This window comes from Hemiscyllium ocellatum, chromosome 32 (assembly GCF_020745735.1).
Source record: "Hemiscyllium ocellatum isolate sHemOce1 chromosome 32, sHemOce1.pat.X.cur, whole genome shotgun sequence".
Lineage (NCBI taxonomy): Eukaryota > Metazoa > Chordata > Chondrichthyes > Orectolobiformes > Hemiscylliidae > Hemiscyllium > Hemiscyllium ocellatum.
The window spans coordinates 35424930-35450128 of record NC_083432.1 but is presented as its reverse complement, the minus strand read 5'-3'; the positions used below and the strand labels follow the sequence as shown (position 1 = coordinate 35450128).

General features: G+C 39.1%; 1 protein-coding gene across 1 annotated transcript in view; it reads right to left on the bottom strand.

Moving 5' to 3' along the window:
* LOC132830712 (ceramide synthase 6-like) overlaps positions 1 to 14978 on the bottom strand; it is a 37912-nt gene extending 22934 nt beyond the window's left edge. The window contains exons 1-5 of the mRNA XM_060848534.1: positions 14740 to 14978; positions 4540 to 4645; positions 2309 to 2439; positions 1810 to 1867; positions 797 to 847 (exon numbers count right to left, since the gene is read on the bottom strand). Coding sequence (XP_060704517.1) covers positions 797 to 847; positions 1810 to 1867; positions 2309 to 2439; positions 4540 to 4645; positions 14740 to 14933 — 540 coding nt within the window. The 5' untranslated portion in view covers positions 14934 to 14978. The remainder of the gene's footprint in view (positions 1 to 796; positions 848 to 1809; positions 1868 to 2308; positions 2440 to 4539; positions 4646 to 14739) is intronic.
* Between the last annotated feature and the right edge of the window lie 10221 nt (positions 14979 to 25199).

Here is a 25199-nt window from a genome sequence, read left to right as displayed (position 1 = left end):
TCTCTACTATCTGCTCTAATGATAAGACCAAAGCATCATAATTTTTATTTGATTTTATTGGCTTGTTTCCTTTTTTCTCCAGCCATTTCCTGCATTTCCTCATTAGTCTATCTGGCTGTGTAGGATAAGTGGAATATCCTCCTTTATGCCCACATAGTCTCATTGTTGTTGTCCATTGCTTTGAGGCCTTCAACATAGAAGATAAAATGGAGCACCTCAGCGTTCTTTTCTTAATATTCAATTTCCTTGAGGTTTACATATACTTTTTTCTGACAACCAGATCTTCCATCACAACAATAACCGGTCAAAAATATGTGAATCATTTCACTTGTTCCAGGACTTCATTTACTTCAATTTTCACTGCTGGAGCTATGTCTCTGCCTATCACCATTATCTTGGTCTTTTTCCACATTCATTTTTAATCTATATGCTATTATTTACATATGATGAATAAGTGTGATACAGCATGGATTCTTTGTATTAGCTACAATTAGAGTGCAAAATTGGTCAAGGGCTTTCCTCAGAATTACAAAAGAATTATTTTTCATGACAAAGCCTCTGACCGTGCTATCACTCACCATTCCTTCCCCTGCAATATCCTTAAACCACTGCAATGAGTGCAATATGTTTATATGAATCAAGGTTTGTAATGTTCATGAGATGGCCAATGAAGGCCTTCAAATGTTCATTTTTCCATGGCCTGGATAACAATTTTATTTTTACCTGAAATAACAGGATGCAATAAAAATGTGCCAGAGCATAACATTAACCAAAAGATAATAAAAATAATTCTCACATGAAAAGGATAATTATACCAGCACTCTCTGGTGTTCCAAAGCCATGGACTCTGTAAAGGAAAGAAGCATACATAAATTTAAAAAGTCAATGCACTTTCAGTATGAAACAGAATTTTAAAAAACAAATTTATAAAGCAAACATTTTTTTAAAATACACACATCAATTCTGACACAAGATTAGCATCTACCAAGAAAAAAAACAAATGCAATACCATTGTTCTGTATTGCACAAAGAAAATGAGTTACAGTTTGGACACTGATTTAAACACATGGATCACTTAAAATTCAACTGATTTTCACTTAGTTTGCAACAGTCAAGACTCATGCATTAACATACAAGAATCTGGCAGACACCCAGCTGAGCTGTTTGCCTCCCAAGTGTAAAACTGCCAAAAAAAATGCTTGTGCTGGAGTTGTTGACAGTTCTGATTATAGATTAACATATCTGTAAATTTGTGCAATTGAACTGAACAAATAAATAGCAAGCTTTCAAAACCAAAGATCCTTTGAGAACTTACATGAATTTCCCCAGTGAGTTTGCTGGACTACGCAACCAAATGAATGTCCGAATTTGATCGATGGCTGTACTGAATGACCGAATCTCAATCAGAGAAACAAAAGAGGGGAAAAAGACTATACCTGGACATAGTAAGAAAAAGCAGGGTTCACCTTTCTTACAGTGCCATCCAATAACCCTTGCTGTGAATGCAGTCTTAATTGCAACAGGATCAGACTCAGATGTGATAGACCTGGCAGCCAAATAGCTCACTAACCATCAGTGTCAAGGCTCAGGCCTCAACAAAGGCTATTTGACTGAGGTACCACATGATGACTAACACCCACAGAATCGTACCCCAACAAGTAGCAATCACCTGCAAGAAAGGCAAACTTAATAGTGGAGAAAAAAAAAGACATTTTTTTTTCAAATTGTGAGAGATCCTAAAAATCTGTTTTCTGCACTAGTACATGTTCCAAACTAAGTATTTAAAATAAGACTAATTTATTTCCTCACCTTTGACAGGTAATAAAAACTGAACGAAAAGGCCCACAGATAGAAGGTGAATTTCCACCTGTAAAAAGAAAATCAAAGTTTTACTAATACAGTGCAACATTGTACAGGAACACCTTAATTTGAAAAATTAAACAAACTCAAATGCATGCATTTTGAACTATTTTCTCATTGTCCAATAATGGGATGCCCAATAGTTTAAAATTAGGTCATGGGTCTAAATAAGTATACATCGAGAGGCAGCAACTAATTTCAGCTGCTTGCCCCACATATAACCTCAGGTAAAAAGTTGAAGCCCAACCCATAAATAGCTCATTTTGGAGGATTTGATTGAAGAAATATTGACAGGGTCCTGGGATGTCCTTCCACCATCTCAGCAACAAGTGAGGTATGAAATGGAGAAATGCTGGGGAAAAATGAACCCCCTAAACATGAACAACAAGGAATGTCTTGGAGTTCTCAAAAGTACATTGGAAAATGTGGTATGACAAAAATCAATTACATGCTCTCGCAGAACTTTGTCAGCAGACTTGGTCTGTCCTGATATCGCCGCAGTTTGAACCATTGTATCACTTTCTTTGTGTCCCAATCCAGCTGTTTTGCCAAACGATTCAGATGAGTTTTACCAGGTTCCTACAAAATTATTAAACAGCCACATAAACTTCATTATTAAGCATCAGAAATTATTTTTCAGGACTACAATTTCCCAGAAGACATAGAAATCTACAATAGTCCTTTGCTATTAATTTTCCTTTCTAATATAAAAGGAAGTTGAAACTTGAAACGTCTAGAAAGAGAAACTAGATTTATGATCCTCTCACAGCAGCCTCAAAGACAGCAGGCTGTATATTTCACATTATCCAGCTTGAGTCTTTTCCTAGATGCAAAATTAGCTCATTGAACGATTTTGATATTCATTACCATGCTATTCGAAAAAGTCAAAATGCACTCAAAGCAAAGTAAAAATCAGAACTAATGATATATCAAAGTGTAGAGTTGAAGTGAATCTTTTTTTAAAAATAATCAATAATTGTGAGCAATGGAAAACAAACTTTCACTTACGAATTAATACTTCACGTAAAACATACTTGGTGATTTTACTGGACATTCTCATAACATTATCATTATTTTCTGTACAGAACTGCTTTTTCTTTGCTTATCTCCATGCACGATTATTATGTGCTGTCCTGGTTTGTCTTTCTTGCTCCATAATCTATAAACTGCAACACATCCAAATTTGTACTCTCTATATCTGTATTAAATACCACTCATCCATTACTTCAGTCACATTGGCTTCCAGTTCCCCAACATGTCAAAATTTATAATTTCCATCCTAGTATTTAAATCCCTTTTAATCTTTATACCTTCTTCAGCTCAATATCCTGCCCCTCAAACTCTCTCATCTTCTGACTGGTCTCTTGCTCATCTTTTCCTCCATTCACCTCACCAATGCTGGCCACGCCTTAAATCATATACCCTATATACTCAAGTAAAAGTCGATCTCATGTAAAAGTCAACCCCCTATTTTTGACCAAAAAATCTGGAATTTTCTATATACCTCAAGCAAAAGCCAACCATAGTTCTTCACAGATAACAGATCAGCATTTGTGAATCAAGATATTTTCCTGCACATAAATGTTACAATGAGGAAATTAATTTTTTCATACTATTATGTATTTTAATACACAATTCACACCAATTTGGCACGAAAGTTTAAGACACATCAGTCAGAGTCAGGTGACAATCTCACTGTGTTCAACTCAGCATAGTTCAGTTCTCGTGTAGCATTCTGGAATACAGTCAAATACCTAGTTGAAGTTTTGAAATTTCTTCATCTATTGTAAAGATGCCCTCCAGAAAAGAACAAAAAATGTACAGCAGCGTTTAAACTGCAAGTTATTGAAGTTCCTGTGAAGACAAATAATTGTGTAACAACAACTGAGTTTTGTGATTCAGAGAAACTTGAGAGGGACTGAATAAAGATATCAAATCAACTTCAGACAATGCCAAAACGAAAGTGTGTCAGAGGTAAAGCTAGCAAGTGGCCACAATTGGAGAAAAAAGTTGCTGAGTGGGTACTTGAAAATTGTCAAAATGCAAAATATATTGGTCATGAAGCCATTCAAATTGATGCATAAAACGAATCAAACAAGGATGGAATTTCGGGTTTTAAGACAAGTACTGGGTGGTGCGCAAGGTTCATGAGAAGGCATGCCTTAATACTTCAGCAGAGAACTAAGATTGCACAAAGGCTGGTATTTTGGACTATAAACATGAATTTCAGCCCCACAGAAGTAGTATCCATGTAACAGCCAACCCCATAAAAGTAACCTTTAAAAAAAAGTTTAAAACAAATTCAACTTTTACACAAGTATATACGATAGGTCCCACACTCTGGAATTCTCTCCCTAAACTACTAACCATCCCCCCTCCTAGAAAGCTTTCCTTGACCAAACCCCCAAGTCTCCTCCTTTAGCTTGTTTTCTTTGTCTCTGTGAATCCCTGTTCATCAATGCAACGTATAAATGCTCTACTACATTCAAACAATTATATAATGACAAGTTGCTGGTAATGAATATTATGTAAAATTAGATTATGTAAGATTAGATTAAAATCCCAGAAACAGTTCATATATTAATGTTTATAACCAATTGGTGTAAAGTTATTTATTTAGTTTCTAAAACTTATCCTCTTGTAGTAATTATTTCAAAGACATGATCAATATAATCTCACCGTAGTTATATCTTTGAACACTTTTTCAAGAACAACATTTTGCTGAGCCTTCTGGATTGGTCTACAATCTACTCCAAGGAACTTAGCAAATGGTGTTGCAATAAACCTAAAACCATTGAAATACAGAAATTGAGATTATACTAGTAAGCACAGATTTTAAAAAGTCACCAAATGCATATTTTTTAATATAATGAAAAAGACTCCATTTGTGAGATTTCATATCCAACAGGATGGAGATCTCTCAAAAATAGACTATGGTATTTGGCAGACCCCACAATTGATTGTGAGAGGTTCTGACAGATTTCTTTAAACCTATACTGAAGGTGCTAAACTAAAAGTAATATTTGTACAATGTTGAGATTTCAGAGCAATAATATATTAATATACAACACCACATTTATAAATTAGATAGCTGTTCAATAATTTTTATAACTTGGTGGTTTCCACTGTATATACTGCACACACATTATAAACAGTAATATTACTATATCCATGTGTTTAAACTTAATCTGACAAGCAAAAAATGATATTGAAATAACAAGTATAGTTGTAGCATTGTATATATGATAGCATTGAAATCCACAATGTTCTAAATTAGAAGAATTTTTAATAAAAGGAGAAAGCTATTGACTTCTTTCAGAACTATTTTGGAGTATTTCATGTCATTGTTTATGATATAAAGAGATAGATACATATTCATGTCTAAACTTGTTCATATATCTGAGGTATGGGGTGAAGGCCAAGTATTTTCTCACTGGAAAGGTAAATTGAACAGTCACTCTAGATTGGTTTGATATTCCTCTCTCATAAGTGACTGTAGGTTACAGCTCTGATAATCTTTAAAATACCATAATCAAAGTGGCTAATGGAATGCCAGCCTTTATATCTACAGGAGTGGAGTATAAGTTATACTGCAGCTACACAAAACCCTGCTGAGACTTCATTTGGAGTACAGTGAGCAGATCTGGGCACCACACCTTTGAAGGATATATTGGACACAGTCTTTGAAGGCAGTAAACATAGGTTTACAAGAATCATAACTGGACTTCAGGGGATAAGTTAAGAGATTATACAAATTTGGCTTATTTGTCTAGAATTTAGATTGTTAAGGGGTGATATGATTGAAGTCTTCAAGATATTAGCAGAAAAAAGACAGAGTGGATAATGATAAATTATTTCCACTGGTTGAAGAGTCTCGAACAGGTGACATAGTTAAAATTAGGATTAGACAGTTCAGGAGAGATGTTAGGAAGCACTCCTACACACAAAGGGTGAAACAGGTTTGGAACTATCTTCCATAAATTGTATTTGATACTGATCAGTTGTCTATTTCAAATATGATAGATAAATTGTCAAGCAAAGCAATTCAGAGATATGGACCAAAGGCAGATATGTCAGGCAGGCCACAGGTCAGCCATGACCTTACTGAATGGCGGAACAGGCTTGAGGAGATGAATGGCCGACTCCGATGTTTCTCGAAAAGTCATACTGGGTTTGAAATGTTAACTCCAGTTCCACCTCAATGCTGGAAATCTGACACAAACACAATGTTGGAGAAATTCAATAAGTCTGGCAGCATCTGTGGTATTTTGCTTTTATTTGACTTAGGGTGTAGGTTTGCTTGCTGAGCTGTAGGTTTGATATCTAGACGCTTCGTTACCTAGCGAGGTAACATCATCAGTGGTGACCTCCAAGTGAAGTGAAGCTGTTGTCTCCTGCTTTCGATTTATATCTTTCTCCTGGATGGGGTTCCTGGGGTTTGTGGTGATGTCATTTCCTGTTCATTTTCTGAGGGGTTATGGCGTTGTGGTTGGAGTGCCAGGCCTCTAGGAATTCTCTGGCATGTCTTTGCTTAGCCTGTCCCAGGACAGATTTGTTATCTCAGTCGAAATGGTGTTTTTATTCATCCATGTGTAGGGCTACGAGGGAGAGAAGTCATGTCTTTTTGTGGCTAGCTGGTGTTCATGTAAGCATAAAGTATGCTGTGAAGATGATACAAGGAGTTTGCAGATGAATATAAAAAGGTTGTGAGTGTGCAAGAAACTGGTAGATGGAATGTAATGTAGGAAAATGTTCACTTTGGCAGGAAAAAGAAAAAGTGCACATTGTTTAAATGGAGGAACGACTACAGATTTCAAAAGATGCAGAGGGTGGTCAAGTGCATGAATCATGAAATATTAGTATGCAAATGCAGCATATAATCAAGAAGGCTAAGGGGACACAGTCCTTTATTGCGGGAGGTGTTGAATATACACGGAAGGATGTTATGCTTCAGTTATACAGGGAATTGGTGAGACTACAGCAGAAACATGCTATTTCGGGTCTCTTTATATGAGGAAGGATTGGTACCTAAAATGAGTGGTATCTTTGATAAACGTAGATTGAATAGGCTGGTTTTGTTTCTACTGGAGTTTAGAAGAATGTGGAATGATTTGATTACAGTGTATCAGATCCGGCGTAGTCTTGATAAGGTTGACATAGAAAGGATGTTTGCTCCGGGTAGGTTTGTCCAGGACTAGAGGGCATTGTTTTAACATTAGGGGTCAACCTTTCAAATCAGAGATGAATTTTGTTCTCTGTTTGACAGACTTTGGAAGTACGTGGAAGTGGAGTAATTAAATATTTTTACGATATAAGTGGATAGATACTTATAGAACAGGCAAATTGTAGGTTATTTTGGGCAGATGGGAATGTGGAATTCCAAACACAAATAAATCACCCTGATTTTGTTCAACAGCAGAACAGCCTCAAGGTGGTGACTGGTATACTTCTACTCTTATTTTATCTACTCTATTAATCCATGCCATTGGCTTTATCCTGCACCACACACCAGCCTCCTGCAATGACCACATTGACATTTTGAAACATCCAATTACCACACTGCACTGCCCTTTTCCTATAACACAGTAACTGCTTTCCTGTTAAAGCATACAGTGAAAGATATGATGATGCAGATGCTAAGGTGCAAAAAGTGAAAACTTCACTAATAAGAAAATTCATTTTGAACAATTAAAATGAAGATAGAAATAAGAATTTAAAACCTTTGTAAGCTTTGAAATCCCTACACTACAAGAAAAGTTGTATAACATTAAACCACATTATAACAAACTTCCATTCAATTCTATATAGAATCATAGTCATAGAGATGTACAGCATGGAAACAGACCCTTCGGTCCCACCCATCCACGCTGACCAGATATCACAACCCAATCTAGTCCCATCTGCCAGCACCTGGCCCATATCCCTCCAAACCTTTCCTATTCATATATCCATCCAAACGCCTCTTAAATGATGCAATTGTACCAGTCTCCACCACATCCTCTGGCAGTTCATTCCATACACGTACCACCCTCTGCATGAAAAATTTGCCCCTTAGATCTCTTTTATATCTTTCCCCTCTCACCCTAAACCTATGCCCTCTAGTTCTGAACTCCCCGATCCCAGGGAAAAGACTTTGTCTATTTATCCTATCCATGCCCTTCAATTTTGTAAACCTCTAAAAGGTCACCCCTCAGTCTCCAATGCTCCAGGGAAAACAGCCCCAGCCTGTTCAGCCTCTCCCTGTAGCTCAGATCCTCCAACCCTGGCATCATCCTTGTAAATCTTTTCTGAACCCGTTCAAGTTTCACAACATCTTTCCAATAGGAAGGAGACCAGAATTGCACACAATATTCCAACAGTGGTCTAACCAATGTCCTGTTAGGCCGCAACATGACCTCCCAACTCCTGTACTCAATATTCTGACCAATAAAGGAAAGCATTCCAAATGCCTTCTTCACTATCCTCTCGAGCTGCGACTCCACTTTCAAGGAACTATGAACCTGCACTCCAAGGTCTCTTTGTTCAGCAACACTCCCTAGGACCCGACCATTAATTGTATAAGTCCTGCTAAGATTTGCTTTCCCAAAATGCAGCACCTCACATTTATCTGAATTAAACTCCATCTGCCACTTCTCAGCCCATTGGCCCATCTGGTCCAGATGCTGTTGTAATCAGAGGTAAACCTCTTCGCTGTCCACTACACCTCCAATTTTGGTGTCATCTGCAAACTTACTAACTGTACCTCTTATGCTCGCATCCAAATCATTTATGTAAATAACAAAAAGTAGAGGGCCCAGCACTGATCCTTGTGGCACTCCACTGGTTACAGGCCTCCAGTCTGAAAAACAACCCTCCACCACCACCCTCTGTCTTATACCTTTGAGCCAGTTCTGTATCCAAACGGATAGTTCTCTCTGTATTCCATGAGATCTATCCTTGCTAATCAGTCTCCCATGGGGAACCTTGTCGAACGCCTTACTGAAGCCCATATAGATCACATCTACTGCTCTGCCCTGAATCTTCTTTGTTCCTTCTTCAAAAAACTCAATCAAGTTTTGAGATATAATTTCCCACGCACAAAGCCATGATGACTATCCCGAATCAGTCCTTGCCTCTCCAAATACATGCACATCCTGTCCATCAGGATTCCCTCCATCAATTTGCCCACCACCAACATCAGGCTCACTGGTCTATAGTACCCTGGCTTGTCTTTAACCGCTCTTAAGCAGTGGCATCACGTTTGCCAACCTCCAGTCTTCCGGCACCTCACCCGTGACGATCGATGATACAAATATCTCAACAAGAGGCCCAGCAATCACTTCTCTAGCTTCCCACAGAGGTCTTGGGTACACCTGATCAGGTCCTGGGGATTTATCCACTTTTAACCGTTTCAAGACATCCAGCACTTCCTCCTCTATAATCTGGACATTTTGCAAGATGTCACCATCTATTTCCCTGCAGTCTATATCTTCCATATCCTTTTCCACAGTAAATACAGATGCAAAATTTTCATTTAGTATCTCCCCCATTTTCTCTGGCTCCACACAAAGGCCGCCTTGCTTATCTTTGAAGGGTCCTATTCTCTCCCTAGTTACCCTTTTGTCTGTAATATATTTGTAAAAACCCTTTGGATTCTCCTTAATTCTATTTGGCATAGCTATCTAATGTCCCCTTTCTGTCCTGCTGATTTCCCTCTTAAGTATACTCCTACTTCCTTTAAACTCTTCTAAGGATTCACTCGATCTATCCTGTCTACACCTGACATATGCTTCCTTCTTTTTCTTAACCAAACCCTCAAATCTTTAGTCATTCAGCATTCCCTATACCTACCAGCCTTCCCTTTCACCCTGACAGGAATATACTTCCTTTGGATTCTTGTTACCTCATTTCTGAAAGCTTCCCATTTTCCAGCCATCCCTTTACCTGCGAACATCTGCCTCCAAGCAGTTTTCAAAAGTTCTTGCCTAATACCATCAAAATTGGCCTTTCTCCAATTTAGAACTTCAACTTTTCGGTCTGGTCTATCCTTTAGAAAATATTGAAGGTTACTATTTTTAAAAAATCTTTTAAAAGTGCAATAGATTGCAATGAAACTAATTTTGATGATTGAGGGATGTATTTTTTAAAACAGTGAAAAAAAGAAGCTAGAATAGTCATAGGAATTCTTTAAGAATGTACTCACGAGAGTTCAGGAAAAATGTTTTCTGTTAAAAGAAAATACAATCTAATCAATAATAAAAAACTTAGATGAATAAAAGGATAAAAGAGAAAAAATTAAAGGAGGGCAAAGGAGATCAAAAAATTAAAATTTTTAAAGAACATAATAAGTAGTACAAATACAGAAAGAACAAATTAAAAGTAAGGCTAGAGATAGGATCTTAAAGGGTTGTGTAAAATCAAGACTCTATTATAATAATAATAATGAAATGGCAGAAATATTGAAAGTTACTTCACGTCAATTCTCACCATGGAGGTTAACTTGACAAGGCATGACTTTAAAGAGATTTCAAAATAAAATCTCAAAAACTTTAAGATGGGAAGTGAGTGATAATTGAAAGGATAATTATACCCTGATAGGATAAAATTCATGGACCAATTGGATTATACTGACACATGCCAAAAGAATGTAACAGGAAGAGATAGCAAAGACCTATTAGATATGGACATATAAAATTCAAATAAAAGGTGAAATGTTTCGATGGACAGGACATGTTGTACCTATACAGAACTTAAAAAGAGAAATAGAAAATGTCCTAGAGTACTTTAGACCACTTAGTACAGGTAATGCAATCTTTATTCAAAGATACAGGTAAAAAAATCTAGAAAGAAGAAGTACAGAACAGTTTGAACAGATTTCAAACCATGTTTGACCAACATTATTGCATTATTTAAGACAAGGATAATGTAGTGAACATAATATTCTTGCTTTTTTTAAAAAGGAAGTCATCAATAATGTACCAGGCCCATGACTAAGGTCAGAGATTGTGAAGTTAAGGACGAGAAGCAGAATGAATAGCTAACTAGTTACAAAATAGAATAACAAAGAGTCAAGTTTCAAGATGATTATTCAGAATTTAAAAAAAATAATCACAACTCCAGGTTATAGTCCAACAGGTTTATTTAGGAGTACTAGCTTTAGGAGTGCTGCTCCTTCATCAGGTAGCTATCCTAAACCCAATGTTGTACTATTCAGATTGGAAGAGGGTGGGAAGTAGTGTTTTACAGGATCACTGCTGGGACTACTGTTGTTCACCACTTTTATTGTGATTTGAACCTGACAATTGGAAGTACAATATCAAAATAATAATATGATACCAAATTGGGTAAGGATACCTTATACTGAGGAAAACTGCAACAAAATATGATAAAGATGTTAACAAACTTGCAGAATCAACTCACAGCACAACCTACATGGATATTTGTTTCTGTTACTGTACTAGGTAACCTTGTGCTGGGGGAATTGAGCTTTTAGTTTTCTCTGCCTAAGTCTCAGCCCAGAAAATCCCTTGACAGCATAGAAGAAATTCAAATTCATCAAGGGGAGAAAAGGTACGATCCTGTATTTTTGCATTGCAAGGCACAAGTAGCCAAGTCAAGAATTTTAATGTAAAATTAATACATTGCTTAGGTCCCCTTATATATATATTTCTTTTTGAGAACCCTACCATATATAGAATGTCAAAACCATGGAGTGGTACAAGTGTGATTTGCTAAAGGTATTGGAAAAGCAAAGAACTGGATAGCTCATTCAAAAGTATAAAGTGCCACTAACCAGTATTCTTTTTACATGGGGTAGGTCACTATTGGTCAGAAGCAGGAGGCTTTTCACTGCAGGCTCAGTTCTCAGTTTCTATGTGTATCTTCATAGAAAATTACTGACAAGTGCCTTTCATGGATTATTGAATTTTGGACAATTAGTGAGTGAGTCATCTGGAGCAGGAAGGTCCTAAGTTTTATTTCTGTGCAGTGTCAGCTGATCTTCACCAGACCAACAAAACAATTAGCCTCAGCACTCACTGAATAAAGGGTGAAGTACTTTTCACCCAGCAGCATTTACTTGTCTGCCCTGAGACAGTGGAAGCAATTTTGGCTGTACAATCATAACATGTAGGATAGTGAATCTCTCCCAATTTTTAAACCAGCGAACAAAGCACAGAACGGAAACTTATCTTGTGTACTTCCCGATTAAATAGAAATTTAGTTAAATTCAAGTTAAGTCTGTATTTTAATCCTAATCACCAAACTAAATTTGGAACCATGACATCTCCATGTACAGCTACCAATGTTTAAGTCCATCATTGCTGTGTGTTGCTACCTGAATAATAATCTCATCCAAAAATATCTCATACTTTCTGAAGCAAAAGGAAAACATTCAATGTTATGTGGATACTTATTTATCCAATGTGTGTATTTTGAAATCGTGATGTAGTCATGTATATACCCTGACTTTACCATCTTTATAAACTTCACACATTGCTCCCGGTGAAGTAACATGTTTATCCAAAAGTATCTGAGCTTAGGAGGTCCAGATTGTTTTATGATTGCTATTCAGGAACTGGATTCTGGTAAAATATGTGCATGGAGCTTGGCTGAGGATGGAATCAAATTTGGCTGTAATGCTCTAACATTCAACCAAGTTATTTTATTGCATGCAAATAAATGAGCATATGGGAAAAGTACAGAGTATTCAATTAGCTGTATACAATCAATGTCTTTCGGCAAGTGAGTAGCAGAGAAGATGGAGAAAAATACTGCAATGGAAATAACATCTTCTAACAACAATCACGACTGAACAACAAATTATTATTAGCTGTTTAGCAGTTTAAATGTAACTACAATGTGGAATATTTTTACTAAGTTTCTTTCTATTAACTTTATGAAAAACAAGGTGCTTGGACTTTCATGACACATTTTCTATAGGAAAATAAAATATCACAACATAAATTACACCTTTTATTATTTTCAACCTTCCTTTCCTCTCCAAAGTCCTTGAAGGTGGTTTCATTTTTCAAATCTATGCCGACGTTTCCTGAAAATCCTTGTTTGAATTGCTCCAATTCAGGTGTTTATTTCTGCTGCAATACTGGAATGGCCCTGATCAAAGTGGCAAATGACATCCTTTCTGATTTGGAGATGCCAGTGTTGGACTGGGGTGTACAAAGTTAAAAATCACACAACACCAGGTTATAGTCCAACAGGTTCAATTGGAAGCACTAGTTTTTGGAGCTCCAAAATCTAGTACTTCCAAATAAACCTGTTGGACTATAATCTGGCGTTGTGAGATTTTTAACTTTGGACATCCTTTCTGACTATGGACATTGCATTCCTCCTTAAAATTTCTCCAATATGTTGGCAGCCTTTGTCATGTTAATCGCATCATCCTCTCTAAATAGCCCTCCTCCATAAACCAGCTTGGTGGGACCACACTTATTTGTCCCCATTCAGTAATTATCCAGCTATAATCAGAGAATGATCAGCAATAGTTTCTCTGCCAGTACCCACACCAGTACTTCTGATTGCTTCCAATGATCTATCATTGGCCCCTTTCTATTTTAATCTAAATTAACCCATTGGTGACATCCTCTGAAAACACAGTAGTTTCCAAAAAATATCATCTCCATCTCACTGTCACTGGACCCCTCCATTATCTCTAAACCTTCATGCAGATGGCCCCAACATGCAGTATTGAATGAGCAGAAACTTCCTTCAACAAAATATTTTGGAAAACTGAAGCCATTGTCTCTTACCTCCAACACAAAGTGCTCCCTAACCCTCAGTTCTATCCTTCTCCCTGGCAGCTGCACATCATTGAACCAAATGGCTCACCATCTGTTGTATTTGACCCCAAGATGTGCTTTTATTCACAAATCCATTCCAAAACAAGGCTCACCTGCTTCCACATCTTCAACTTTTCTCACCTGTCCTTACCTCAACTCATTTGCTTTTAAACACATCCACATCTTTGCTAGCTCTAGGCTTGATTTTTCCAATACTGTTGCCACATACTTCTCATTTTCTGTCCTCCATAAACTTGAGTGCATCCAAAACTCCACTACTTTATCCTAACATGCACGAAATCCCATTCACCCTGTATACACCAATCTACATTGGCTCAAGTTTCAGCAATACTATTTTTAAATTTCTACCCTTCTTCTCTCATGCCTCCATGATGTCACCCCTCCCTACTTCCAGACACCTCCAGCATTGTAATCCTGAGATCTCTGATCCTCTAAATTCTGAGCTCATGTGTGATCTTTTGTAACCATATCAGCATCTTAGGCTCGGATCCCTGGAATTCCATACATGAATTTCCCTGTCCTCCTTTGACTACCCAGCTACTATCTCCCTCAATGGTGTAGTGTCCAACCTTCTATGATAGTTTTGGGATGTTTTACTACACTAAAAGCACCTTTTTCTTTAATACGAGTTGTAATCGTTAATAGATAAGAGCTACGTTATAAACTCAAAGGGGAAAAATGTGCCGGACTGGGGGAAAGAATGAGGGTGTCGGACTACGTGTAGATTGATCATAGGACCAACATAATGGATTGCATTATGTCAAACTGTTGTAGAACCATGGACAATGTGTCAGAACTACAATTGCCTGGCGACGTCTGTCGGCAGAACATTGCCAGCACATTTGAGAAGTTGGAAGTTCCGATTGACCCAGCCTTTCTTTTTTAAAACATGAGGATAGCTATGTTTTGGGGGCGGGCGGGTAGACGGCCGCTTAAAGTCAAATTACCAAATAAATTACTTTCAAATCATTAGAAATGTGTAAACATTTTATTAAAGGAAGTGCCGGTTTGTCAAGAAAGAATGCCAGCGTACATTCGCCCTCCTCAGGAGTATTTTCCTTTCTCTCTTTCCCCCCATTACCTTTCAAACAGAAGCCGCAATACGTAGATCGCCCAGGTCCAAGGGAGAATAAAATACAAATCCTTAAGCCGGGGGTACACTGGATCCTGCGAATTTTCCAGCTGTGCCCTGCTGACATTGTGGGGCAGCCAAAAACTCTCGTCCCAGACTGAAATGGAAAGCCAGAGCGGCAGCCAACCGCTGCCCTCCATCATCGGAGCTGCCAAATCCACACCAGACTGAAAGACTCAGCCTTACAGCGAACGTGACCCCTACCGTTCTGTCTCATCTATTGGTTAAACATATTCGAAAACAAATTCCTGCCTCGGCTTCCACAAACCAGCGCTCCTTGTTAAATAAAGTCTCTAGGACCCCACTTCTTTAAAAATTAATTACATTATGTATTAATGAAAGTACTCATAAACAAAATTAGATAACATTAAAGTTGTCAAGCAGGTATGCTATATACATTATGTGCACGGAAATTTGCCAAAAGGAATTGCCTTTTTTATTCTCAACCTGAAATCTCTTTAAAAGTTTAATTTTTCACGTTGATTCAAAAAGTTGTTTATGCCGAAGTGACACAACGAACAAGTCAATGAAACCGCTCGTAGGAGGGCTCTGAATTAACATATACAAGATTGAAGCGCAAACCTCTCGATATTTAAAAAAAACACGGAAGCACCGCGCCTTCCCTCAACGAGGAGGATACATGTACAAGGCCCAGTAAAATCTGAAACTGTTTTAGAGCAGAATAGGGTCCGTTCCAAGCATGATAATTTCTGATTCGATTTTATTTTTAAATCGAACCATTAAAGCGGACTATAAATTTGTCTGGATAGTTTTCGTGACAATCGATAACATAAAATCCCTCGTGTGTGGGGGCAGGCCATTCGGCCCAACAAGTTCACACCGAATCTCTGAAGAGCATCCCAGCCCTGCCCTATCCCCACATTTCACATGGCTAATGCACCTTAAGATTGTGAGATGAAGCCGGAGGAAACCCGCACAAGACAGTCGACCGAGGCTAGAATTGAACCCATGTCCGTAGCAATATTAGGCATCAGCATTAACCACTGAGCCATCATACCATTCCCAAATTTATACAAAAAGTACTAGTCATAGACAAAAAAAAACCTAGAAAAACACATTTAAGGTCATAAACCCTGTTTAAAGTTAAAACAAGACATGAGATAAACACTATTTTTCTTGTTTGTGAATTATCTGGTAAACTTCGGTTTTGTAAACTGCCAACCCGTATCATTGAACAAAACAATCCTTTTGCTAGATTGGAAACTGCCAACTCGCTAACTGTACTAATTACATCAGTCGGAAACCACAACAGGAAATTATCAAGATCGATCAAATTGTCTTGCAGTATCGAAGGCTGTTAAATCATCTTTCTCACTGTTAGGTGTGGACAAACTTGATGGTTAAAGCTGATTGTTTCTGAGAGGTGCCGTGCAATGGTTTCATTCAGCACATCTGCAGAGCAGCTAGAAATGTAGATTTTTAAAACTTCCCTTTCAACGACTTCGTGCCCAGTATTTTAAAACAGTCATCTTTTCAATAATACGTGTAGTTGTTGTCTGATAAGAAAGATGGTCTCTATGAAGAAATATGTGTTAGTTTTACTTCACATTCGAACTATTACACTAATAGGATTTCCAGAATTTGAATATAGAGGGCAGAAGTGGCGCTGACTTTTTTTAGTTTAATAAATTACACTTTCTCGTTTATAATTCTACTACAACATTGTTAACCATTGGCTTATTTGTACAGTATATGAGTCACACTGCCCGATTATGTTCTGTAATTTACTGTTTAGGTTTATTTGCACATTTGTGGGTGGGGTTCCTTTGTTACTATGTAGTAACGGGGGGGTGGTGGTGGGGTGCCGCTAACATATTAGTCCATATTGATTCCTGATGAAGGGCTCTGGCCCGAAACGTCGAATTTCCTGTTCCTTGGCTGCTGCCTGACCTGCTGTGCTTTAACCAGCAACACATTTTCAGCTAATATTGAAACAGTGACCATCATGGTTCTGATCTATGTGCTTGTTCATACAAATCAATTTTGTACATTTTACTTTATTGATGAAAGTCATGGCGCATTTTATTTCCAGAGCAAGAAAAAAACTTTACATTCAAAAACACAAAAAAACTATTGATTATAATAGTGAACAATTTGTTTTGACATTTCCTGTACATTAGGGGCCTGCATCAATGTCTACCACCAGGGATATGAAACTTATCAAGTCCTAAAGCACATAGTTGGTAGACTGAGTCTGCAACAGGTGGTGAGGAAACCAACAAGAGGGGAAAGTATACACTGCAGCCTGATGGCTCAGCGGTTAGCACTCTGCCTCACAGACCTAGGGACCTCAATTTGATCCTAGCCTCAAGTGATTGTATGGAGTTTACATACAATCCCTGCGTCTGTGTGGATTTTGAATGGGTACTCTGGTTTCCTCCAACGATCCAATGATGTGCAAGTTAGGTGGCCTGAATATGCTAAATTGCCCAGTGTCCAGGGATATGCAGATTAAGTAGATTAGCCATGGAAAATGCAGGGTTACAGGAATGGGTGGGTCTGGGTGATGCTCTTCAGAGGGTCAGTATGGATTCAATGGACCAAATGACCTGTCTATGTTGAAATACTTGACCTCATCTGCTCAATTGTCCTGCTGCAGATACACTTGCCTTTGATAGTATTGACAAGAATGATCACTGCTCAGTCCTCGTGGAGGTGAAGTCCCATCTTCACATTGAGAATACTAAATAGGTTAGCTTTCAAATAGAATAAGTAACACAAGGCTGGCCATCCTTGAGGTACTGTGAGCCATCAATGTTGTAGTCCAACTCAATCCACAACCTCAGAACTTTCACCACTCTATCAGTAACATCAAGCCATGGGATCAACTCAGGTTCACTGAAGAATATAGGAGGGCATATCAAGAGCAGCAGCAGACATACCTGGTAAAGTTACAAAAAAAATGACTACTTGTCTGTCAAACAACATAAATAGGCCAGTAATAGAGCTAAATAATTCCACAACCAAATGATCACATCTAAGCTTTGCATTTCTGACATTCTGGCTGTGAATGGTGTTAGACAAGTAACTCAGAAGAAGAGGCTCACAATCATCCAAACCTTTACAGATGGAGCAGTTGTCTTTTGCCTAAAATGGGGAATTTCAAGACTAGTGAGCATACTTTCAGGTGAGGAGAGAGATATTACAAGACATAAGAGGCAATTTCTTTACACAGAGGGTGATTCGCATGCAGAATGAACTTCCTGAGGAAGTGGTGAATACGAGTACGATTACAACATTCAAAAGATTCGTAGGGATTCTAATTCTACAAAAAAAAAGACATTTGGATAGATACATGAATAGGAAACGTTTGGAGGAATATGGGCCAGGAGCAGGCAGGTGGGACTAGTTTAGTTTTTGATTATGTTTGGCATGGACCGGTTAGACCAAAGTGTCTGTCTGTATGACTCTATATGGCTAAAGCATTTGCTCCAATCTTCAACGAGAAATGCCAAGTGGATGATTCATCTCAGCCTTTTACAATGGTCCCCAGCATCACTGATGCCGTTCTTCAGTTAGTTCAATTCACTCAATGCAAAATCAAGAACAGCAAAGACTACAAGCCCTGACAATATTCCAGCAATATTACTGAAGATTTGGGTTCTAGGACTTCCCACACCCCCATTCAAGCTACAATATTGTCATCTATTGACAGTATGGAAAATAGTCCAGGAAGGTCCGTACACAAAAAAAAGACAAATTCAATCTGGCCAATTACAGCCCCAGCAGTCTACTGCTGATCATCAGTAAAGTGATGAAAGACATAAATAACAGTGCTACAAAGCAGCATTTACTTAGCAATAACCTCCTCTCTGACATTCAGTCTCGGTTCTGCCATGATCACTCATCTCATGATCCAATTACAGTCTTCATTCAAATACAGGAAAAAAACAGCTGTATTCCAGAATTAAGGTAAGAATGACTGCCTTTGACATCATGACTGCATTTGATCCAGTGTGGCATCAGGGATGAAAAGTGGGGTCAATGGGAATAGGGGGAAATGTTCTGCTGGAAAGAGTCATACCTGGCACAAAGGGAGATAGTTGTGGTTATTGAAGGTTAGTTAACTCACCCCAAGTCACCACTGCTGGAGTTCCTCAATGTGGTACCCTAGTCCCAACCATTTTCAACTGTTTTAGCAATAACTTTCCAGCTTAAGGTCAGAAGTGGGGATATTTACTGATGATTGCACAATGTTCAGCACTATTTAGGAATCCTCAGATGCTGAAGCAGTTCATGTCCAAAGGATGCAAGATTTAGCGACAATATTTAGGTTTTGGCAGGTGAATGGCAAGTAACATTTGCATCACAGGAGTTAGGGAATGCCATATCTAACAAGGCTAAAAATCATGCAACATCAGGTTATAGTCCAACAGGTTTATTTGTAAGTACAAGCTTTTGGAGCACTGCTCCTTCATCAGCTAGCTGATGAGGCAGGATCGTAGATCACAGCATTTATAGTAAAAGATCAAAGTGTCATACAACTGATGCGAAGTATTGAATAAACTTGGATCGCTGTTAAGTCTTTAGGACAGGCAGTTAAACATTCAAGGAATAACAACTTATGGAAAAGACAGGGAGACAAGCACAGGGGTCAGGTTTGCCTTGTTAGCTAAGAATGAGATTAAATCTATGGCACTGAAGGACATAGGGTCAGATGATGTGGAATCTGTGTGAGTGGAATTGAGGAACCACAAAGGCAAAAAAACCATAATAGGCGTTATGTACAGACCTCCCAGCAGTGGTCAGGACCAGGGACGCAAGATGTACCAGGAAATTGATAAGGCATGTCAGAAAGGCAAGGTCATGGTGACCTTGGGGGAACCTCAAAATGTATGTGGACTGGGTGAATAATGTTGCCGGCGAATCCAAAGAAACAGAATTCATGGAATGCTTAGAGGATGGCATTTTGGAACAGCTTGTGATGGAGCCCACAAGGGAGCAGGCTATTCTGGACTTAGTCCTATGTAATGAACCAAGCTTTTATAAAAGGTCTTAAAGTAAGGGAACACTTAGGAGGCAGCAATCATAATATGGTAGAGTTCAGTCTGCAGTTTGAAAGAGAGGAGGCAAAATTAGATGTAATGGTGTTACAGTTAAATAAAGGTAATTACAGGGGCATGAGAGCGGAACTGACGAAAATCAGCTGGAAGCAGAGTCTAGTTGGGAAGACAGTAGAGCAACAATGGCAGGAGTTTCTGGGTGTAATTGAGGGCCTAGTACAGAGCTTCATCCCAAAGAAAATAAAGATTATCCAGGGAGGGGTTAGACATACATGGTTGACAAAGGAAGTCTAGAAATGTATCAAAGAAAAAGAGAGAGCCTATAAAGTGGCCAAGAGCACTTGGGAAATCAGAAGATTGGGAATACTACAAAAACAAACAGAAGATAACAAAGAGAGAAATACAGAAGGAGAGGATCAAATATGAAAGTAAGCTAGCCAATAATATTAGAAATGATAGTTAAAGTTTCTTTCAATACATAAGAAACAAACAAGAAGCAAAAGTAGAAATTGGGCTGCTCCAAACTGATACTGGAAGGCTAGTGCTGGGAGATAAGAAATAGCTGAAGAACTTAATAAGTACTTTGTGTCAGTCTTCACAGTGGAAGACATGATAATAGCGCAACAATTAAGGAGAATTGGGGACAGATTTGAGTATGGTAGCCATTACAAAAGAGAAAGTGTAAGAAAAGCTAAAAGGTCAAAAAATCAATATACTTCCTGGCCCTTATGGGCTACATCCTAGCATTCTGAGAGAGGTGGCTGATGAAATAGCGGAGGTGCTGGCTTTGATCTTTCAAAAAATCACTGGAATTAGGGAAAGACCCAGACAATTGGAAAATCGCTGTTGTAACCCCCTTGTTCAAGAAAGAATCAAGACAAAAGATGGAAAATTATAGGCTGATTAGCTTAACCTCAGTTGTAGGTAAAATTCTAGAATCCATCGTTAAGGATGAGATTTCTAAATTCTTGGAAGTGCAGGGTCAGATTAGAACAAGTCAGCATGGATTTAGTAAGGGGAGGTCATGCCTGACAAATCTGTTAGCATTCTTTGAAGAGATAACAAGTAGGTTAGACCAGAGAAACCCAGTGGATGTTATCTATCTAGACTTCAAAAAGGCCTTTGATAAGGTGCCTCACAGGAGGTTGCTGAATAAGGTGAGAATCCATGGTGTTCAAGGTGAGTTACCGGCATGTATCGGAGATTGGCTGTCTGACAGAGGCAGAGAGTTGAGATAAAAGGTTCTTTTTCGGAATGGCAGCCGGTGACAAGTGGGGTTCCACAGGGTTCATTGTTGGGGCCGCAGCTGTTCACTTTATATATTAATGATCTGGATGAAGGGACTGGGGGCATTCTGGTGAAGTATGCTGATGATAAGAAGTTAGGTGGACAGGCCAGTAGTACTGAAGAGGTAGGGAGGCTACAGAAAGATTTAGACAGTTTAGGAAAGTGGTCCAGGAAATGGCTGATGAAATTTAATGTGAGCAAGTGTGAGGTTTTGCACTTTGGAAAAAAGAATACAGGCATGAACTATTTTTTAAACGGTGAGAAAATTCATAAAACCAAAGTACAAAGAGATCTGGGAGTGATAGTCCAGGATTCTCTAAAGGTTGATTTGCAAGTTGAGTCTGTGATTAAGAAAGCAAATGTTGTGTTGTCATTTATCTCAAGAGGGTTGGAATATAAAAGCAGCGACATGCTTCTGGGACTTTATAAAGCTCTAGTTAGACACCATTTAGAATACTGTATCCAATTTTGGGTCCCAGACCTCAGGAAAGACATAGTGGCTCTGCAGCATGTCCAACGGAGATTCACACGGATGATCCCTAGAATGGTAGGCCTATGATGATTGGCTGAGGATCCTGGGATTGTATTCATTACAGTTTAGAAGGTTGAGGGGAGATCTAATAGAAACTTACAAGATAATGCATGGCTTAGAAAGGGTGAACGCTGGGAATTTGATTCCATTAGGCAGGGAGACTAGGACCTGTGGGAACAACCTTAATATTAGGGGGGTCAATTTAGAACAGAAATCAGGAGACAGTTCTTTAGCCAGAAAGTGGTGGGCCTGTGGAATTCATTGTCACGGAACATAGTGGAGACCGGACGTTGGGTATTTTCAAGACAGAGATTGATAAATTCTTGATCTCGCAAGGAATTAGGGGCTATGGGGAGAGTGCAGGTAAGGAAATTAAAACGCCTATCAGCCATGATTAAATGACGGAGTGGACTCGATGGGCCAAATGGCCTTGCTTCCACTTCAATGTCTTATAGTCTTTAAACACTGAGAATGGGGATGCAGGTTTCAAGTGATTAATATGTAAATCCCAGAACTTCTGTCAAGTCACAGTCCTGACATAACTTAAGGTTTTATAAACAAAAGTGACATCTCAGCTCAGACAATGCAGTTACATATTACTCATTCAAACTCTGTAATACCATTCTATGTGATTAAAGACTTAATAGCAATCTAGGTTTCTTTAGTACTTCACATCTGTGTGAAAAGATTGCCCCTTAAGTCCCTTTTATATTTTTCTCCATCACCTTAAATCTATGTTTGCTAATTCTGGACTTCCCCACCCCAGGGAAAAGACCTTGGGCATTTATCCTATTCATGCCCCTCATGATTTTATAAACCTATATAAGGGCACCCCTCAGTCTCTGACGTTCCAGAGAAAATAGCCTCAGCCTCTCCTAATGGCTCAAACCCTCCACACTGGCAACATCCTTGTACATCTTTTCTGAACCCTTTCAAGTTTCACAACATCCTTCCTACAGCAGGGAGATCAGAACTGCACTCAGTACTGTATTCCAAAAGTGGCATAACCAATGTCCTGGAGCTATGACATGACCTCTCAACTCCTATACGCAATACACAGGCCAATAAAGGCAAGCATACCAAACGTCTTCTTCACTATCTGTCTACCTGCAACTCCACTTTCAAGGAACTATGAATTTGTACTCCAAGGTCTTTTTGTTCAGCAAAACTCCCCAGAACCTTACTGTTAAGTATATAAGTCTTACCCTGATTTGCCTTCCTGAAATGCACCTCACATTTAACTAAACAAAGCTCCATTTGCCACTCATTCCCTTTGGCTCATCTGATCAAGAGCCTTGACAATTCAATTTGGTTTGCTTCTCTCTTGTGATTGCATAGCCTTGCCATAGAAAATACTTTGTATTCTGTAAGGAACCGTGCTTCCTTGCACAAGAACATGGTCCTATTCATCATCAAACTGGAGACAAAATTTTAAAAAAATCAGAAAGTTGATTTCCAATAGTAAAGGTCTTCATCATTAGCAAAAACAGAAGGAATGTGACTCTCAAATAATGACACCAACAATTCTAACTCCTTTAACATTATAAAACGCCAAGGTGCCTTGCAGGATTACCATAAAATGAAGTATGACAGCCAGCCACATAAAGAGACATTAGGTCACATGATCAAACCTTTATAGGACAAGGGATTTGCCATTTTAAATTAATACACAACAAAGTAGGACTGATTTGGATTGTGATAAACTATTTCTCTTTTTCTTTAAACCAGGCTGCAGCCTTTGGCCCAACTGATCACACGAGGCTCCACCACACCTCCTTTATTGCAGAATAGGAATTCCCTCACATGGTTCTATTCCTACCTGTCAATTTGTAGCCACAACATCATAACATTTTCTGCAATGGCTTAATTATGTCAGGAATTCCCAAATGATATATTATTAGTCCTCTGCTTTTTTTTCATTCACAAGTTGCCCCTCAGTTACATCATCCGAAAACACAACAAATTTTATGTTAACCTTAACAAGACACAGTTCAACTCAGCACTGTATCTGCCGATGTCTCCACTTTCTCTGATTGGTCACATTGATTATCTACTATCCAATATTAGATGGGCAGAAATTTCCTCAATTAAATATTAGGAAGAGTGAAGCCATTGTCTTTGGTCTTTGCCATAAACTTTGTTAGTTAACCAACAATTCCACCCCTCTCCCTAGCAACTGTCTAAACATGTGCAAGGTTTTAGCACTTGCATTGAATATCTTCATCACAATATATTATGGAGGTTCAATCAATCACAAGCTGCTTATAGTCCAGGCATACAATTTGACCTTGAGTTGAGCTTCTGACTCTACATCTGCTCTATCACCAAGACTGCCTACTTCCATTTCTATGACATTGTGTATCACACTTCCTGCCTGAGCCCAGCTGCTGCTGAAGCTTCATTTTAATATTTATTACTTCGAGATTCAACTATTCCAATGCTCTGAAGGTCAGCTTCAACCTCCCATTTTCAACTTTGAGTATACCCAAATACCCGTTGGCTGGATCCTAATGTTTACCCAATATCCCTTTGCCTCACATTTTGGCAGTGCTCTCAATTTAAAAGGAAATTCTCATGCTTGAAATCCCTCCATTCTTCAAGCCTCCCCTTCTCTGCATCCTCTAGTTTTCCAACCAACTTAGATCTCTATGCTCTCCAGTCCTGACTTTGTGGATCACTGACATTCTTTATTCTAACATATGTAGCTGAAGGCACAGCTACCATAGAGCTAATCTTTGGAATTTCTTTCCTTGCTGACAAAGGTGTTGCCGGAAAAGCGCAGCAGGTCAGGCAGCATTCAAGGAGCAGGAGAATCAATGTTTCGGGCATAAACCCTTCTTCAGAAATGAGGAAGATGTGCCAAGTAGGCTAAGATAAAAGGTAGGGAGGAGTGACTTGGGGGAGGGGCATTGGGAATGCGATAGGTGGAAGGAGGTTAAGGTGAGGGTGATAGGCTGGAGAGGGGGTGGGGGCAAAGAGGTCGGGAAGAAGATTGCAGGTCAAGAAGGCGGTGCGGAGTCCGAGGGTCGGGACTGAGATAAGGTGGGGGGAGGGGAAATGAGGAAGCTGGAGAAATCTGCATTCATCCCGTGTGGTTGGTGGGTTCCAAGGTGGAAGATGAGGCACTCTTACTCCAGGCGTCGTGTTGCCATGGTCTGGCGATGGAGGAGGTCAAGGACCTGCATGTCCTTGGCAGAGTGGGAGGGGGAATTAAAGTGTTCTGCCACAGGGCGGTTGGGTTGGTTGGTGCAGGTGTCCCAGAGGTGTTCTCTGAAACGTTCCGCAACTAGGCAGCTTGTCTCCCTAATGTAGAGGAGGCCACATCAGGCGCAGTGGATGCAGTAAATGATGTGTGTGGAGGTGCAGGTGAATTTTTGACGGATATGGAAGGATCCCTTGGGGCCTTGGAGGGAAGTGAGGGGGGAGGTGTGGGCACAAGTTTTGCATTTCTTGCGGTTGCAGGGAAAGGTGCCAGGAGTGGAGGTTGGGTTGATGGGGGGGTGTGGACCTGACCAGGGAGTCGTGGAGAGAATGGTCTTTCCGGAACACTGATAGGGGAGGGGAGG